Source organism: Aptenodytes patagonicus, chromosome 19 (assembly GCF_965638725.1).
Source record: "Aptenodytes patagonicus chromosome 19, bAptPat1.pri.cur, whole genome shotgun sequence".
NCBI classification, from domain to species: Eukaryota; Metazoa; Chordata; class Aves; order Sphenisciformes; family Spheniscidae; genus Aptenodytes; species Aptenodytes patagonicus.
Window position 1 is genome coordinate 4,471,006 of NC_134967.1, and position 20,324 is coordinate 4,491,329.

General features: G+C 39.8%; 1 protein-coding gene across 1 annotated transcript in view; it reads right to left on the bottom strand.

Moving 5' to 3' along the window:
• The window catches only part of PEX14 (peroxisomal biogenesis factor 14), an 81,349-nt gene that overhangs the window by 43,600 nt on the left and 17,425 nt on the right, over positions 1–20,324 (bottom strand). The window contains exon 3 of the mRNA XM_076356105.1: positions 246–330. Within this exon, the coding sequence (XP_076212220.1) occupies positions 246–330 (85 nt within the window). The remainder of the gene's footprint in view (positions 1–245; positions 331–20,324) is intronic.

Genomic DNA, 20,324 nt, shown 5'->3' on the forward strand with positions numbered 1-20,324 from the left:
CTGATAATAGTTAACCCAAAAACTTCCAATGTGTCTTCTGTATTCTATAATTCCACATCTGGTGCCAATATTGCTCTAGTCAGTTTGGAAGAAGAGAGACTGATATTTCTTACAAACTTCAAATCTTTTTTTGAGACAGACTACTTGCTTTGTCCTTAGCATCTAATTTTCCATAGCAATACATTTTGGCTTTACGCTAACTCAAGCTCCCTCATCACTGAGACCACAAACTTAAGACTCCATACCTTTCTTCTTCAGAAACGCTCTTCTGGTTGCAAGAGGACTTTGGCGGACTCGTGGATTCTGTAAAAACTTCACTGCTGTCACAATCTGATGAGGGTAGGAGGATTGGAGAAATAGAAGAGAGAAAAGATCCAAGTTAGGAATGGTCAAATTCCTATTTTACATTATGCATTCTGTACTGCAAAGTAAGGCATCGCATCCAACACATGGAGACAGTCTGGAGCTGACACTGATCCAACTTTCAGAAATGGTGCAATAAGCATCAGAGTTTGTGGCTCAACTCTAATCAGACAGCACAATTACGGTATTTCAACCTAGAAGTTTCTTGTTGAATTACTCTTGGAGCAGCACAACCTGTACAAAAAACTCCATTAAGATTCTTGGGGGTTTCTGTCATTTATATTGTGACCTTTTCACCTAAGTTGGCTCCTATAGTTGAGGGCAACCTTGAGACAATGCATGTGATCTGTAACAGTAGGTTTACTAGTAAGAATGCTTCCTTTCTACCTGACTTAAAGCTCCCTGCAAATTCTAAGAGATTAAGGCCTTTTCTGCCATCATTCTCATTTACTGAAAGCCATAAATAAACCTCAGCTTGTCACAACTGGAAAAGAAGCAACTTCACATGTTTTGGATCACATTAACAAAAATATCAAAAAAGTCACTTTTCATGATAGAAATGGGTAGGTGAGTGGTTAAATTTATGTTCCACACCAGCAGAAATCACAGATTACTTTTGTCTAAAGACTGACTTCTACATCCTTTTTTAAGGTGACATAGCACTTAAAACAAACCACTTATTCAAACAAAGGGTAAAGTATAGGATAATACTCAATGGCATCAATGACAACGGCACTAGTTTTTTCCATTTCATTTCCATTTCACGCCAATGAAAGGTATTTGATTTTTTTCTTCATATGGTAGGTCAACTTTCCACATACTCTCCTATACTATTACACACATTACTACGTGTTGCTGCACTAGTGGAAAACAGCTGATTCACTTTACTTTTATACAAAGACATCTGTTCTGATTGTGGCATCAGCGGGAATAATTTGCCTGAAGTTAACACCACTTAGGAGATGGACACATCCATGTGAACTAGTGGAAGAGATGACTTCCTTCCACTAGAGCTAAAAATAACGATGCATATGCATGGAAGAGGTTTTTCTCCCCCAAGGAGTGGCGTGAACCTTCTCCTAAAATGGTGGCATACGCTAGACCTATGTTAGGTAGGTCTTGAAGAGTTTATCTTAAAATACAGTTTCTGGAATTCAGTTCCAAAAAGGTTTTCAGAACTTTTCGCAGCAGAAAAAGAAAGAAAAAAATAGCATCACTACTGAAATCACTAAGTTTCACTTTGTGTTTGAATCAAACCCTTCGAATATGCATTTCTGGTCAGAGAGCAAAGTTCTGATGGGTTTAATGGCACTTTCAATGTACTCCTCAGTGCATTCCATCAATTTTTTTTTCTTTCAAATTGCATCTCTTATTTCTTTAAATACATTAATCAGGCTAGTGTAGGCAAAACGGATCCATTGGACAATGCAATAAACATGAATTATCATCTATCCAACACGCATAATGGCTTAAAAATACATAATAGCAGGTGTAGTTTAAATGATTAGTTATTACACCTGTGGTGGGTCTGATTCAATTGGGGAAAATCATCTTTAATAGGTTAAAAGGTTTAGATCACCAGGCTTCCCTTAAAGTGGCTGTAGAGAGGGTATGATGGAGTACGCTGTCATTACTAATTCATTTAAGAAAAACATGGGGGATACAGCAAAGAACAGCAGAAACGAGCGAATCCAATTTAAACATCAGGTAAAGCAGAAAACACCTTTTAAAAAAGCATGATAAATGAATTTGGAAGAGAGATGAAATTGACATATTTATTTTAACGGGAATTTGACAAAGTCCCAGCACACTTCAAAGTTGGGAGGATAAAATGAAGGGAGTATTTTTAATTCTTTGCCTTTCCTTATTCTCCTTCATTTTTTTCCTTAAGTTTACATTCAGTAATTTTGAACCATAAAATACTATAGCAAAATACCCCACATAAAGTACACTTTGGTTTCATTTATGTGCACTTGATCTGTCTCCAGCTGAAATGCAGGTGACAGGCAAATCACAGATTTAAACTGTGCTGATATTGCTACACCAGATGCAGAAATATAAAGCGCCCAAACTAATAACCTTAAGATAATATGCTGAATAAGAAAGATGCCCAAATGAGCAGACCAACGGATATGCGAACATATCAAAACCACTTTCCTTCTAACAATAATTACTTGTTTGTTTCTTCAGAAATTCCTCAACACTCCCTCCCACATTTTGTGAGCTGGAGACACAGACACAAAAGGCCTGCAGACCTGAAATTCTGCAAGCTCTCGTATTTAATTATCAGGTTTTAAGCATTAAAAAACCTGTAAGAAATAAGCAGTATTTTTCATCGTGCTATTTCAATCACAACCATGTGAACAGTTTATTGATTCTAACTCTTTATTAAAACTTATTTTTGCCTTGTAAAAATGTAAACATTTCGGTAGTAAATTTCACTCCAAAATAAACTTCTGTTTTATCTTTTCCCTGCATCACTTCCTCCATTATTCACAAAGTTTTTAATCTTAAAACAAAATAAAACTACAAGCAACAACAAACTTCATAAAAAAGAATCCTGGACATGTATTCCTCCTCCCAATAATCCTGTGTTTCTCATATTTGTTTGCATTTACCTCTGAACATTCCTGCTATAGGCTGAGCTGAAACATCTTCATGTTTATAATTCATCTTGTATACATGAGCAACTTATGAAGCAATTTTGGCCATGTCAAAATGCCAATATTTTCAACAAACATAAACAAGAACTTTCCTACTTTCTATGGATCATTTTCTTTGCACAAACAAGGCCAACTGCAGTCCATAATTTAAACAACAGAAAAAGGGGGAGGAAGATGAGAAGACTTTGCAGTCCTGTGTATAGCCAAAAAAATCATACGGCAAATAGCACTCCGACTCAGCTGGTAACATTGTTCCATACTATTTCTGTATCATTTGTAACACTTCTCCAAATTTTTATAGTATTAGGACACTGCCAAATAATGTGCATTGTATCGCTACTCTTGATTCTTAGATTGCCAGCGCACACTGGCCAGCAAACTAGTTTTATCTAGTGGATCAGGTACCTATTTCTCTTAAGGAAAGACAGTGTATTTGGCTGTTAAAAGCAAGTCAACTCCACAAACTTGCTATCCTGCCACCACTTCTCCTGCAGTGATACGATACACAAAGACGTATTTCTGACTGGGTGGTGGTGGGTGGAATCCTGCAGCAGGTCTTGTCCTACAGTTTGATTTTCTAATTAGAAGATGAATGTAACTCTTCATGGATTATATTTGTGTCTGGCCAAATTACATAAATTCAGGCCAAATATTCTGCTTCAATGTCAAAGATATAAAACGGAGACAGGAACTTTATTGCAGATGTTGTGGGAGTGCAGCAGGCTGGTAAAATTCTGAGCCAAAGCACAGCACTTTGACGTTATAGCCAAGGTCCCTCATTCCTGATTTCCCTCCCGTTTGTGTTAATGACGAAGGTAAAGCCAGCCTTATTTCTTATTATGCTCAAAGCTGCAGGGTTTCCAATGAAGCAATCTAAGCTACTTTATCCGTTACTAGCATTAGAAAAATAAATCATGAAATTTAAAATACTGTGGCAAATGCCCACTTTCTAGCACCTCAAAAAAAGCCCCAAAACAATCGATTAACAAAAATGTAAAAGAAAATCACCTTCATGATAAAAGTTCCACGGGATTCGGTATCACAGAGTTCCACGTGGAAAACAGAATCAAAAGCCACCAGGAGCGCAGCCCGTAAGAGCTCTAATAGATTTCCTAATACTGGGAACCCTCTGTAGGTTATTACTAAACAGCGTTTGTTGATAGACTGAGACTTTGAGATGACCTGTGATGTAAAGGTTGGGTCTGAATTATATGTTGCAAGGGATGGTATTTTGTCTTTCTGAGTGGATCTGTATCTGTTTAAACGCAACACTTCTTTTCATTAAGCAGAGGCGGCACAGGCCATGAACTATGCACAGACAGTTTACATTACATGTGCGGAAGCAATCAACACTGGCAATATACATGACGTATGTAAAAGAAGTTGGAATTAATTTTTTTCCAGTGTATTAAAAAATAATAATACGGCAGTATCAACACACACTCAACCTATTTCAGCCAGAGCAGAAGGCCACAGCTATAGGGCAAATGGAACTGATCAATATATTAGCCTACAGCAACACCCCCTCAGTGTACGGCTGTATGTTTGCAAGGCTCAGAAGATTAAATTGTCTGTGAAAGGTTTCTGCACTCCTACTCTAAAGGAGATACCCAGAATCCTGTTAACAAGCATCAGGCTAAAGCCAACTTATGTTTTAACAAGGGCTGACTTAAAAGCCTGGTACTGCAGTGAACAAGAAAACGCCTTCAAACAGAAATGCTGCATTTTAGTAAGAAATCAGCGCTCTGCCAGGACTAACTTGACAAACACGGTTATCGGTGGCACACGGAAATAGTTGCAAAGCAGCTGTTAATCAGGGAAACACATCATAGAACGCTGATGCTAGCACTCATGAAAAAATGCAAGGGGCTAATTATGAAGCCATATATCTCACTAAAGAGGCACTGTTCCTGGAGATTCCAGGCAGAGCTCTCTCAGAGACGGGGTCCTGGGACACTACATACACAACGTTCCCCAACACAAGCTTCCTCCTCCCAGGACAAACCTTTTCCCAATTCAGTGTTCTGGGCCCCCGAATCCCTGTGAAATTCATATTTCGCGGAAACTGCTCATTATTTCTGAAGAAATTATCTGCAGGTTGGCCAGGAGGGAGGAAACACATTAAAGCTCCTGTGTTTTCATTGGAATTTTTATGAAACCATGCAGAACCCCAGGAATTATTTCTGTTGTGAGAGAACCTAGAAACCTACAAAGTTTGCAGATCTCAAAGTCGTATTGAGAAAAGTTTAAAAATGCAGTAACAACAACAAAAAACCCCTCATGTAAAACAGAGCAAAGGAAAAAAAAAATACAGTTTAAAGCAAGATTCACAGGAGTCAGAACCAGAAAAGAACAAAGGCAAGGAAGAAACAAGCTTCAAACCGTATCTGAGATTAAGAACCCAGAACTAAAAGAACACAGAATAGTAACCAAAAAACGGTAATACGAGCTAAAAAGGAGAAATCCCAGGTGCCCGGAAACTCAAGACAACTGGGAGTCCTATGAATGAAACCTAACTCCAAATCCCCAACGTAACAGCAACCAGATGAAAGGTAAGAAAACAAATTCCAGCCACGCAGTTTTCGCTAACACTCGAAGGAACGAGGTTGCCGAAGGCAAGCGCGGGCGCGGGCGCGGGGCAGGTGAATTTCTCCTCAGGGCTCTGAGGAAAAGCCCCAGGGCGGGAGCTGGGGGGAGCCGGGGCCGGCGGCGCGGCGCGGCGCGGCCCGCCAGCGCAGAGCCGGTGCGCCCCCTAGCCGAGGCCGGCGGCGGGCCCGGCGCTGAGAGGCAGGCTTCACCAGCCGGCGAAGCCCAAATTAAGTGTTTTCACTCGGTGGAAATGAAATGTTTTGCAAGATGAAACAGAAAGAAAATTGAGGTTTTAGGTAATTACTAGTTGGCATTTACATATCACAGGCTGGTTCAACACCTATTCATTTTCCTCTTTTATTTTCAATTTTTTAAAATTGCTCATTAAAATGAACACATGACAGGGACGGGGGGAAAAATTACTCTTCCTCTTTTTCCTGAGGACTACAAAATCCAGATCTACTTTAAATACATTTATCTATAATTATCACATACAAAAAAGCCTTACTTAATTTACATTAAGAGGGTGACCAAAAAAAAAAAAAAATTGATAAAAGCCAGAAAAAATCCAAGCTGAGCTGTCTTCGTGTCATCTTGTTGTGCCTACTTAGTTCCAGGGACAGCCTCCACGGAGCCAGGACCCCTGCCACTCCCTACGCATGCTGGTATGAGCAGAAATGAAGCAGCTGAAAAATCTTCGGTGTACACTGCTATCCTATTCCCACCAATTTCACCCACCAGTTCAGCTATAGAAGCTTTCAGATGCTTGCTTTCTCCTTCAACACACTTTCCCCTCATTTCTTCTACTATTCTCACTACAAAGAAGTGACTCCATACAGTCCCTATTCTCAACTTCTTTGTTCCAGGAGCCACTTCACACTTCCTCCAGCTGTTCATAAAGGCGCGACCTTTCCACCTTCTTTATCCACCAGCCTTTCCTCACGTAACCTTACCACTTCCAGGGATCCTGATCTGCAGCTCGAATCAGACTTACAGGCGCTTTGAGCTCGGTGGCCTCTCCATTCAGATTCCCATTGTTCAGTTAAACAAATATTTCCTATACAAAGCCCTTAATTTTCCTGCGCCCTTCAGCTTTTTTTAATTTTAACCTTGTGAAAGTCTTATTTAACCCCACAATGCATTCTAGGATACAATTTGTATGAAAAATGCTATATAAAATAAAGTTTTATTGTATCATATGTTAAGGACATAAAACATCCCTGATAGAAGTGTACAGGGGCTGACATGATAGACTAATATATTTTAAGGTCTATTGTGTAAATATGTATTTAGGGAATTCTAAAGCATGGTATTATTGACCCAAGTCTCTCTTAAAACACATTGATATATGGAGTAAAAGCCCTTATGAAAAGTAGCAACTTCGTCTGTGTAGTAGTCACCTTTCAAAGTGAAATATCTCTGCCATCTTCAGTTTTTTCTGATTCGATTTAAAACATAGCGGAATTCTTGAGAAAATTCCTCTTTTTAAGAGGAATAATATTCAAGTAATACTTAGATGCATAAAACTAAAAAGAACAAGAAACTATTACTCATGCTTTAAAAGAAATGTACAATAACTATTTTTACACACAGAGAAAATGTGCTAAGTATTTTTTTTATTTCAGAAAGAAATACACCTCCAAATGAGACTTCATAACATCAGGTTTAACACAATACAAACTGTTATGGGGAAGTGCTAAATGCTGGAAAAACATAAGAAAGATGAGCAGAAGAGCAAACTAAATGTATTAAACTGATAATGCAGCCATAATATATTTTAACCAATGAGTAGCACGAACTTTTTTCTAGAGTTCAAACATTTTAACTTTTTATTGAAAAGATATAATCTCACTTTCAGAGGAAAAATAAACTTTAAAAATCCCCTTTTTGTACTTCTGCCTAAGCTTAAGTTGCAAGCTTCCTATAATCACCAGTACCACCAAAGAAGGTATTGCAGCAAGATGAACAAGGTGGGGGGGGTTGCGGTGGGGGCGGGAAATAATGCTTGCAATCCAACTGGCAGCAAATTATTTGAAGTTCTGTTTACATAAAACGGCAATAACCTCAGCGCTGAATGTACTGGATCATTGTGGATAACATATGGACTAGAAGGTCAGCGTCTCATGCAAGTAGGTAAAGTATCTAGCTTCCAAATGTGGGTGAAGCCAGTGTGCCATGATAAGGCTAACAAACTGATTCAACAGGACCTAAGAAAGATGCCAGAGAGAAGGTGGAAGGTCAAAACTTATTAAAGAGAAGCTGATTTTTATGACTTTTCATGAGAGTAACCAATTTATACATCTTGCTTTCTCCCTTCTTACAGAAGGAAGCTTAGGGATCACTGAGGCTCTGTGCTGTAAAATTAATGCAAGTGTCAAGCTGTTGAGCTGAATCACTCCAAAGGAATGTAATGACTCAGTGTCCGAGATGCTCACTACAGCAGAACTAAGATCATTCCATGGCTCCACAACTAAAAAAAACGCATGATGCAGCTTTCAGGGGAGTGGATGGCAGCACCTCCAACTCTTACCTTTTTCACTCCTCTCTCCATATTGCCATTACTAAAGAGTTCAAATACAACAGCTTTTGAAAGAAATCTCTTTTACCCTATTATCTTCACACGTGCAGAACGTAAAAAACAATGAAGCTGTAATTTATTACATTTTCATTCTTTTAACTGCAGGGCAGACAAGGACTGCTGGAGGTTCATTCACATGCTAGGGAGCTAGAAGACGACATAAGGATAGGAAGTCCGTGTCACATCGAACAATTGTGCCCGAGTACTTAAAATCACTATTGAATGGTAGACTCCAGAAGGCTAAATCAATCAGAGAGATGCACCAGAACAGGACCATTGTTCAGACTTACTTAGATCCTTCTAATTCCACAGTCGAGGGACTGGAAAATACTAGTAATACAATGGTTTAGATTCAGTGCAAGAGGATCGAAAGTAGAACCCATTTGTGGAAGATGCTATAAAGATGTTTTAGACTGAAATGACTCAAATGGACAGGAAAAATCAGCAAGCTATTATTCCTTGAACCTGCTATTTCAAGAACCCCATTTAAGAGAATTCTTAATCCATGGGAAATGTAGATTAGAAAACGAGTGTTTTCCTTGCAGCAATAAAATCCCGAACAATTAGGGGTGAAGTCAGGGGGCTACGATGGCATTATTACGTGGAAGATCTGAATGACAGAATAAATAAGGAGACACTGGAGGAAACTACTTGGACCACCGGAATCTGACAAACAAAAGGTTTCATGCTGGAAACATTAAAGAAGCTGGAAATTGTGACAGGTGCACAATAAATCATGCAAACCACAGCAGTTGGGAAGTAATAGCAAAAGGAGGAGGACTTAAAACACTGGAAGACCTTTATGTAAATTTAGTATTTTACTTAGAGCTCTTTGGGACAAGAATGGTCCTTTTACTCTGTATTTGCACAGTGCCTGGTGCTGGTCTGCAACTGGCCTCCTAGACATTTATTACAACACAAATAATAATAAAGACTGAGCAGACCATGCACTTTGTTCCTGCTGTTAATTGCCCCATTAAGGGAAAAACTAAGTAAGGGGCAAGAAATCTGATTGGCCAGAGCTGCCTAGTCTATGGGGATTGCGAGTGGAATAATTTTATAGATTCAAAAGCAGCTGCGTCCCTTGTCTTTGTCCAGTTCTCAACAGAAAGAAGCTCACATCACAGAATTTCTCCTTCATATGTAGGAACTTGCATGAGCTGCCTCAAAAGCAACTGAGCTTCCCTGTCAACTCTTAGGATGCTTCCTCTACAACAGGAGTGAAACACAATATAAGGGCAAACATGAGGAACATTTCCACCGTAGCTGTCCATACCGTAAATATTCTGCAAACAACGGGTCCACTTCATTTTCCCCTGGGGTCAATTTGGCATTTTTCATGGATGTTACATTCACTACTTAAAGAAACAAAGCATATAGGTGTCAGGACAAATTCAGGATGCTGCTCAACCAATACAGCGCTGTATGTACCAAAAGATCACATGTACTGATCACCCACTCCTCTCTCTTGAAACACTTGAGTAAGATCCTACCATCCTAAACGTAGTTAAAATGTCCAAGAGAATTAGTTCTACAGAGAAATTATACTCAAGCCAGGGTGTTCCTGCCTAGTTTCTACACAGAAATTTGGGTCCAAACCAGGAAGGCCTACAAAATCAGAGAAGGTTCAAAATGGCACTTCTACTGTTTCTTGTTTTCCTTAAACCTTGGCACAGCCAGCACATGTCAGGGACTATTATAATTATACTCTTTACGTGCTGAAAAATTAATAAACAATTACTCACTTCAGGGAAAAAAAAAAGCAGGCATTTCCTTGACAAATGCTGCAGAAAGCATCGACAATCTCTCTGAAATCTGGGTCCATACCACAGCAAGGGATTAACACCAATGTAAGAATGGCCATTGTTGCTACAGAGAATTGGCACAGCGAAAAGCCTGAGTCTGTAACGTCGCTGTATTCTCAAGACAATGCACCTGATCCATAGGAGCTACAAGGCATTTTTCTATCTTTGTAACGGAAGAAAGTAGATTCAGTCTTTAATGCTGCTTTGGCCCAAGTACAGGCTGTTCAATCAATTTCTATTAAGCCACAAAGTCCAAAATTGGGGGTAAGTGTTTGAAATGCACTAGTTCCAATCCTGCTAGGCCAAAAAGGGCTTCCACGCTGCCTTCGTGGCTGGAAACCAAGGGTTACCTCTACTGTGGTGGGAAGTCAGGCTCAGCTTCCCAGGAAATCATGAGAATGGTAAAAAATACACGCTTTCCTGAACAAATAGGTGAGACAGCAAACGTCTGGGACCTTGATAAATTCTTATTGAAATTTATTTGCAGCATAAATCTTGACTAAAATCAGTCATTCAATTAGTTCTTCCCTAAAATATTGGCAAGTTCTATATTAACTTCCTTGAGAATCCAGAGAGAACTCAGGTGCACTTGCACTGAAAGGCTTCCAATTTTCTTTAAAAAATTAAATAAAGTTAAATAAATCCCACATATCCCTTTTTAAGCAGACCCATGCTACTCAGTCTTCTCCCCACCTTAAATCAATGGTAACCCAATTCAAATGCCTTACAGCTCTGTCTGAGAACTAGTGGAGAGATCAACGCTTTTTATCTTAAGGATTATGGATCGCTACTTGGCTGACTAACATACCCAGCAGCCCATTAGAAATACCACAAAGGCCACACTGTTTCTCCTTCCACCCCTCAGACTTGAGAAAGCAGCATATAAAAATTCACCCCTTCACGTTGTAGTTCTTAGCCTGCCTGCCTTGTTTCATACTCTAAACATACCAAGATTTATTAACCTTTACAGTAAAAACAAATAAAACAATGATGAAGTAAAAACACAGTGATGTAAGGGCTGCAGCTAGCACCGTTTATCTGTGGAAATCCAATTAGTGCTCAAGTGGCAGAGATACCTGGAAAAGTGCTCACAATCAAATCAAAAAATGATACAAAAACATTAACCTGATGGCTAAAAACTCCACATTTAAACATTTAAAGTAATAAAGGTGCTTTTATTGAGTATTTTCTATATTTCATTAGGTCCCAAATTGACGAGGAGCCCTAGAGATGCATTTCCTGAGCTTTTGGATCCTTAGACCAAATGCTTGACTTTGTTGTTGTTGTTGTAAAACAAAAAAAGAAGGAGTGTTTCTTGCTAGAATGGCAAACTTCCTTCTGCAGTAGCAACTACAGCAACAATTGCATATGCAGGAAACGCTGAGAAGCCTATGAAGATATTCTTAGATCTGACACATTCATTCTGTACTCACCATGACGTGAGCAGAAATGTTGTTTGAATTACTTTTGCATGTAAGAGTATCTGGATTTACCTCTATTGTTGTGCTCTACCAGAAATTTTTCTCTCAAAGCCATCGCCTCATGTCCCTTGGCTGGGAAAGTGACCATATTGATGAGACAGTTGCTAGAAAGACAAATACCCACTGTACACCTTGATGGTCTCAGAAAAAAAGATAGGAACTGAATAAATAATGAGATTAGTCAAGTCCCTAGCAGTAGGGCCCTCAGATTAGGTCTGCTTACAAGAGTTAGAGAAAAAGCACGTGGTACAACATCCGTGCTCTATCTTTCTGAATACTGTGACTCTGCTGCTTTTTGTCAGCATTAAATTCACTTAAATTTATTAAAAAAAGGAATCAGGAGAGAGTCACTGTCAATGAACAGAAGACCAAACTTCTGAGTAAAAATTTTCCCCCTCTCTCTAAAACCACAGAACAGGAGACAATAATACTTCATAAGTTTGGAAACATCTAATAGAACCTTACCCATTGGTTTGCTTATAGCAAAATGTTACACTTGCTTCCGGTATCAGTTTATGCATGCTGCTCTTAAGCTTTACACAGAGGAGTTGAATATACGCATTCAGAATAGACTGCATTAAATGCAAAATAAAATGCACTTAAATTCCATTCCAAGGTGAATTAACTGAGTTAAAAGAAGCAAACTTCCTTGAACTATACAGAAAGTACATTTATATTTATATTACAGAAAGATTTTTCTATTTTGTGTTTTGTCCACCTATTTTTAAAAGCCCAAAAGTCTTTACTACCTTTCTAGGGAGAAGATTTCACGACAGATCACTGTCAGCATTTTTACCTAATGCTAATCCTTAACTTCCCTTTTTTGTAATATGAATCCACTGCTCAAAAATAAATTTCAGACTTAAGAATATCATATGAACAGCTTGGATTGTACTGGGTACCAGAAAAATAGTTATTTCCTGATTTTACTGTTTCACTGGGCTGCTACTCACACTCATATGTTCTGAACTGACTGGCCCTATGTGTGGTATTCTTCTACAGAGAATATTCATGAATTACCTTTTAGATGCCAAAGAGTACAACCTGTCTTCAGGGAGCAATTTCTATGTCTCTTTAACTTTTGTGCTTGGTATGTAGCAAATTCTAAAGAGGAATGTGATACCTAGAATTTGCACACTGAAACGTAAAATATTTAAAATAACAAATTAAGGACAAAACCCCTATATCAAACAGATTCAACACAGCAACGTTTAGATTCCCCTCCTCTCCGTCCCCTGGAATCAAGAGGGATGAGTACTGGGTAAGAATCAGTGGTGAGAGACCTCCTGCTCCTGTCTGGAGTATAAAGAGTCCTGGTTTATTATTCTGCATTTGCATGTGGCAGCAAATGTGTAAATGTTTTAATAATACAAAAATCCCAATAGAGTGGAGGAGGAGGATATGAAAGAAAGAAATACAAGGACATTTACTTTCTTGAGAGTGAGATAGAAAGGAAAAGAGAGAAAGAAGATGACATGATAAGGGACAAAGCAAGCTTTCTGGGGTATATCTGGAAAAAGCTAGAAGAGAAATCATTAGGAAGTCCATAGTGCATCTACAGCGATACAGTGTGGATCAATTCATTTAACACTGCCCTGTACATTTACAGAAAAGTACTTTTGATATAATAAAGGCTCATAAACACACAGAAATTGGGTTAGACCTGTTTCGAATTCCTGCCAAACAATGGTTCAGAAAAATGAAGCTCTATTTTAATTAGCTCGACTCAAGAGTGATTTGATAACAGCAGATGCTGTCTGGATGCTTTCAGCTTGATGGGCTCCACATACATGAACTTAAGAGTGGCTTTGATGCAATTAGGTACTCTCTCTCCTTTAACATGTGTTAAGCTGAACCAATGGCTTGTGTCTATTTAACATCTTGAACTAGAAGGATATTGACACTCTTCCTCATTCTTCTCCAAATGAGTGGAGCTAACGTGAAGAGAAGGCGGCTTATTCGGGGCTTACCCATGCCGTTTCAACAACTTGAGGACAGAAAGGAAAGGGCACCAATACACTACCCACAATGTAATATTAAGGTCTTAACATTAGATCTGTTTCTACCACAAACGACATTTCCTGGCACGTAATTTTTACAGACTTGGTTAGTCCCAGTCAAAAAAACTGCCCTATCAATTGCTGCTTCAACTGACGTCATTTTCTGTAAAAACAAGAGGGACTTAATAATAATTCCATACATCCCTTTCAGTCCTGTATTACCAGAAGATACTCCATACACACACTGTACCATTAGAGTAGCTTCCATTCAGCCATGGTACAGCTCTCCCACCTACTGTCCACCATTTTCTTTTAGAGACAACTTCTTCCATTCCTGGAAGTATTTGTGCATTGACAACTCAGAGAACCCTTTGCCTTTCTGAAGTGATCTACCTACCTCACTCTGCAGCCATAAAGCACAGGCATTTGCTAAAGGACACATGCAACATAGGAGCTGCTTTAATGCATCAGGGACAAGGCTAATAGGAGGTCTTGATTTGTTAATTATCTGTCAGTTTGTCACAGCTGGGCTGCAAGGAGTGGGTGAGGGGGAATCTTTCTGCTTGGTTCTTTCTCTAAATGCTGAATTAGGCTGTCAAAACCTTCATCCCACCACAAGAGGCTGTGAAAAGAAGAGCCAGGCTATCCTTTTCTTCCTCATTTTCCCAGCAGGATATGCTGCTTCAGATGTCCTACCCTCCCACCATGCCTCCAGAAATGTATATGGCATATATAAAATGACCTTCACACCATCACACCATGCCCAGTTTAGTCAAGGGACGTTAGCAGACCTGAGCATGATAAATCAGAGAGGAAATCCCAGTGCCAGGGGAGCATGCAAGAGGCATTTATTCTGCAGGGAGTCCTAAAGTTGCTACCTGCTTGAATCAGCAATTTCAGAGCAGGGTTTTGGAAGGCAGAAAGCTTGGCCCCTGTGAGAGCAGACAGATAGATATACATGGAGTTACAGAGATAAAGAGGTGGAGTAATGGCAAGATTCCCTTTCTTCTTACATCTCTGCCCCATGTAATCCTCTAAGCAGGGGAAAAAGTTCAGGCTGTGAAATGGGATAAAGCATGGAATACCCCCATGGAGACAAAGCTAGAAAAGCAGAAAGCAGGCTGTGATATAGCACCAGAATTTACTATAAATGCTTATGCCTCTTAAATCCAGCTAAATGTGGCCATTAAGCCATGAGAGCCTAGGGAGATCCCCACCCACTCCTCTGTTTTCCCTGCAGGCCACGTCCAGAGCATCCCATCACTCAAGTCCTCTCCTCAACAGGCCCTGGATTATGAAAAATCCCCTGCAGGAGCTTCCCACATGCAACAGACACACCCCTTTTCTACCACCAGCGATGCTTCTCCCTTTCAGGTGTGGGAGGCTCAAAATTTATTCCATGTACACAGGGGTACTGCCTGCTTGAGATGGGAAAATTGAGGGCATTCAGCTCTGGCTTTGTACAGGTGATCAGAAGCTATGAAGTCACCTGAACTGGAAAAAATGACCATGAGCATTCCCCTAGTCCATTGCAACATTAAAAAAAAAGGTGTCTCAGGTTAACATTTGTTTATTTTACACTGACAACAGCCAAGGAGCACATACATGTAGTCAGTACACAAGCCAAATTCTCAAAGCAATTTTCTTCTGTGGACCATCTTCTCCTGTAGTTTGAAAAACTGGTGCTTTTCATCTTTTGAGCTAGAATCCCTTAGAACCAGCATTTCATTTTCCACTGCGATCCACCTACAGCACGTCAGCTGTAAGGGTAGAATAAGAGCTACAGTTTCCTCACCTCATTACTTAGTCCTGAGCACTAAAACAAACAATACATTTTTGCACAGACAGTCCTACCTTCCCCAGATGGGGCCTACTGAAAAATCCACTGGGGAAAACATAACTGTCTTTATCTTTCATCAGGTAAAGTTAATAGATCCATTTCAGGGAACATTTGCAGAGCTTGTCCCTGGAAAATAAAATTTGCTAAAGCACTGCTTCTCAAACTTTATGCAAGCTTGACTCCCTTTTGCACTCAACTGTTGTGGTGGCTCATCCCACATTCCTCAGCTAAGATGGCAGCAAGTTCCTTCAGGAAAATGAGTGTTACTGGAATAAATGCTAACTCTTCAAACTAGGAGAAACAGCACTCCTAATAGCAATTACAGGTAGAAAGCTGTTCAATGGCTAGTGACTTTGTGATTTCCTTTGAAGCGTTTTGCATCCCTTTGGGGGTTATAACCTAAGTTTGAGAAACACTGCTTTAAGGAACTTAACTACAAAGAGACATAGCATTGGTGATGATAATGCGATGACATAGGATTGTTCCCCACCCCACACCTACATAAGAGTTTAGAAGCAATTTCCCAGCAGGTCCTGGTGGCCTCAGCCCCTTTGCCTTCAAAAGCTCTGCCCTACAGTGATACAGACTTATGGGTGTTGAGATGATGCTTGAGATAAAGACCCAGTAGCATCGATAATACAACCAATGCAGCAGTCAGCATTAATTATTCCAAACTACTATAGGGCAAGGCCTGTGTCTCTTAAAACATCTGTCTCTCAATCTTCTGGTCTTTAATAAAATCACCCTCCCAGCCATAGGGTGTAACTGGAATTGCACATACGCATGTGCATGCAAAAACATAAATGCATAAGGAGAGATTCAGGTCCTCATTAAAAAATGGAATAAACAAGAATTCACCAAGGAATTCTGCCAGAGTCTGATTTCCAGATCTGGTTTTGCTGCATTCTTGCCCACAGCCTGCAGAGCTCTGGGTGCCTCCCTATCCTTCTCCAGCTGCACAGTCCTCTTCAAATTCAGACTTCTTGCACCTATAATTACTAGGTGCCCTGTGCCAGGCTCCTTTAATTAACCAACCCAACTCTTCTCCCCTTGGGATCAGACTAAGCTCTTTTTTATTAGTTCCATCATTAGTTCCATCAGTATCTAGGCCTAAGCAGGATACCTTATACCACTTCATGAGTGGGGCTATAGGGTGCAAATGACCTCCTAAGCACCTGCCTGCAGAAGAGGCAAAGAAAGCAAGGCTATGAACCAAAAAGAAATGGCATGAGGGGTTGATACAACACCTTTCAAACTTAAATTACATCAGCAAAAATGACACAGCTCAAAACCCTCAGGAAAACGCCTTGCATGAGGGGGACCTTGGTGTGCCGTGCTGCTACAGTGCTGACGGTGCTTCAATCCAAAGAGCAGAGAGGCAAGAACAGAATAAAATCCCTTACTTGTCATTGCACCGGAGCCAACCTTGTGATTTTCAGGGCTCCAGGAAAGAGCCAAGCATTCCTCGAGAGCACTATTTCCCCAAGCCTCACTCTCTCCAACTGACACTGTCTTACCAACAGCTGGGATGGAGTCTGAATCACAGGTCCATGCAACGCCCTAGAAGAGGATCCCCATTTCACCCTTCATACTTAAGACTCCATGTTCCTGTCTCCCAGGAGAACTGGTAGAGCAGAGTCCAGATACCGCCCCAACAGTTCTTCTTCCTACCCTGCATGGTACCACGGAACCTCTTGCAGGCAGTTTCTTTAGCATTTATTGGTATTCTAGCTTTACCCAAGACACTTTCATTCTCTGAAGCTGTTTCACCTAATTTCTAGACAAACTGCAGCACACATGCAAAAAAGAAATGGCAAATTGCACACTGGCCTTTTCTGGACCATGAGATATTCTGCGTGTATGTGTTCATGCATGTGGTGGAGAGAGAATGGGAGGTGAAAAGCAAAAGAGCTGGCTAATGTCCTGGGATTTCTTAGGACAGGCGGTCACTCTAGTTGCACAGCTTGACTTCCCCAGAGAGTTTTCTCAAGGAGAAACCAGCCATCGATCTTGGGACACACAACTTCCAGGACCGTTCCTTATCTCAGAACAGCTTCTGCCACGAATTCCTGAATGCGCTTTAATGTTTAAATTATTAAATGCATTAATGTATTTACATTATTCAAGTCTTATGTGCATTTTTCTAAGATAATTTATGTATAAGAGTTTGAATGTCCATGACTGTTAATGTCTACAACCCTTCCTGTTCATTATTGATTCTGGAAGGGAAAAAAAAAGGCAGTGTTTTAATGCCTTATTTTTAATGTATTAAGAGTCTGAATAAGTGCATTCTCTTTTTTCTTTTGTAATTTCATAATTTAAGTAGTGCATTTATTAAACTGACACAGTATGAATTGTGGTGAAGTCTGGCACAGGTCCATGCTGCCAACGCAGCCCAACCGACCATCACGCTACTCTGCAAATCAAGTACAAGCTCAGCTCCTCTTACGCCAGCTTTTACTTCCTACCTGAAATCAGAAGGGACAGAGACTACAAAAAAGTCTTTTTAAAATACATTTTCTTTGCTATTTACATGGCTTTTCTCTGTCATCTCCATTTTAAGTCAGTGAAAATTTTCTTCTGCTATTGATGAACTGTTTTAATGCAAACCTGTTTTTTCAATGGGGTCTGACACATATACTACAGTTAAAAAATTTCTACAGTATCTTTTAAGCCCAGTAGCTCCAAGGCTTTTCAAAAATCTAAACTGAATATAATTTTGTTGTTTCTACACCACAGTTGCGCACATCATAAAATGAAAAATTTGCCCATAGCTTAATGTTCACAGGCAAATTATATACAGGAACCAGGTCACCTCCACTGTTGAACCACAGTCACTTCTAGAAAAGAATGCAACAGCTATTCAGCAGTAGCTGGCCATGTTGCATGCCAGTTTGGGACAAGAATGCTGTAATAGGCAACAGAAACTGCAAAAAAATTCAGCTAACACACAATAGAGCTACCTCCGCTCACTCCACCCACACATAAATGGTGTTGTATGGACATGTACTTTACATATAAATTATGCGTAAATGCCTTAGATGTTTATAGCCAAAAATACTACTTTCAAAGTCCAGTTTTTACTGCCAGACAAATCCACTGCCAGCTGAGCCTACACAGAGCAACAGTGACACCCGATGGCTTTCAGCTTAACCTTCGGACACGCATTCCCTGCGAGAATAATCCAGGGGCTCCATTTCGGCTGCCAGTATGGTAGCCCCAACTCAAATCACCTATCAGAACAACTCATCAAGAAGCTGAACTGCAGAGAGATAAAACTTGCTGTACGTAGGCACTGTATGTAATTATGAGCGTGTGCATAAGTTTCACAGTACATTCTGCATAATTACAGCCTTGCCTGGCACAGTTGCCAGTGCGAGCATGAACACACACGCACACACATAATGTATGCACAATATTGTGCATATGGACTTGGGAAAAGACAGAGAACAGTGAAAGTTGCTGGCTGTTGTTTTAAGAGCTGACTCTGCCATTTCTAAGGTTAAGTTTGTGTTTTTTTGCTACTCATTACCATTCTTTAACTGTTACAATTTATATCAGCATATAATGTTAAATAATTACAGGGAGCGGAGCTCACTCTAGCGAGGATATAAATGCACTGTGGGATTCTACAGATTTAAACAAATAACACTCACAGCAGGGGGTGAGCAGATGAATTAGCATTAATATCCTGCCTGGGAGATCCCAGTGCAGTGTTATGGCTTAAATACAGATCTTTTCTGTAACAGTCAATATGACAGCTACTAGCAATACAGCCCGGCACATTCGCTAGTCAATATAGCAGCTGCAGCTAAAAGAATGCCCTTGTAATAATCCATACAGCAGCCAGTTAAAATAAATAACTTCCCTTTAACAGTCTATATCGCAGCCAACTGCATTAAAACCTTTCCTTTTAAGGTCTATACAATAGTCAGCTAAATGGAAAAATTGGCATCCTTCTTGGCAGCTTCAGAGGGAAGTCAAGCATCAAATGGGCTAGAGACTGAATTCTCCTCTCATCTCTTGGGGGACGAGGGGGGTCCCTTCCATATCATGCTGGTGGGGAATCCTGCAATGCTGCTATCACAGCTTGCAGTTTAAGTTTTGTGAGAAGGCGATTTAAGTCTCCAAAGCCATCGCTTCACTATCTTTCACAAGCAATTACATCCACTTTAAAAAATAAAGACCAAAACCTATTTCTTTCCTGATCAGAATAATGAATCAGGTAGACCACACCTGTCCAGGAGTAGCCAGCACATATATCCGTATTTCCTCAGACTAATGGCAATATGCTTCTCCTAACACTTTTACCATGAGAAAGATGCCCCATCTCAGTCCAAAAGCAGAACCCGAACTTGAACTCTCTGTTCTAAATCAGTAGCTGCTTTTTTACTCTGTAACAAGAAGCAACAGGCTGAGGTAGGCTAGGAGTCTACCTTCCTTGGACTATACCACAGCACTTCATTTTGCAATAGCAATTGCAAAAGACCACAATATAAATCATGATAGAAATGGTTACAAAGCATCCAAATCTGAAAACTGAACTGGAAGACAATCCATGACCACAATGAATTCTGTCATAAGGCCACTACATACAGTTTTTATGTCTAGGGTCAAATTCTGTTCTCATATATATAGATTTTATACTGGTATACCTCCATTCTTCTGTGATGGAGTGGCTGTAGATTTACACTGCAAATTAACTGACCTGCAAAACAAACCTGTAGAACTTCCACAAATTAAAACAACGCTTCTTGAGGCAAATTAGAAAGTAGAACACAAAAAACCCATAAAGCACTTAATACTGAGCTTATAGTTTAAAAACTGTTGTACAAACAGTAATAAATTTCTAGAAAATGAAATGTGTACATATTTTCATATTTTCCATACTGCTAAGAGATTTTATTGAGAGGGAATTCTGCCACTAAAATACTACATTTGCTAGCTTCTTATAAAAGAAAGGAGGTAGATGACAATTTTGTTAGAAATTGGAATGATAAAGCAG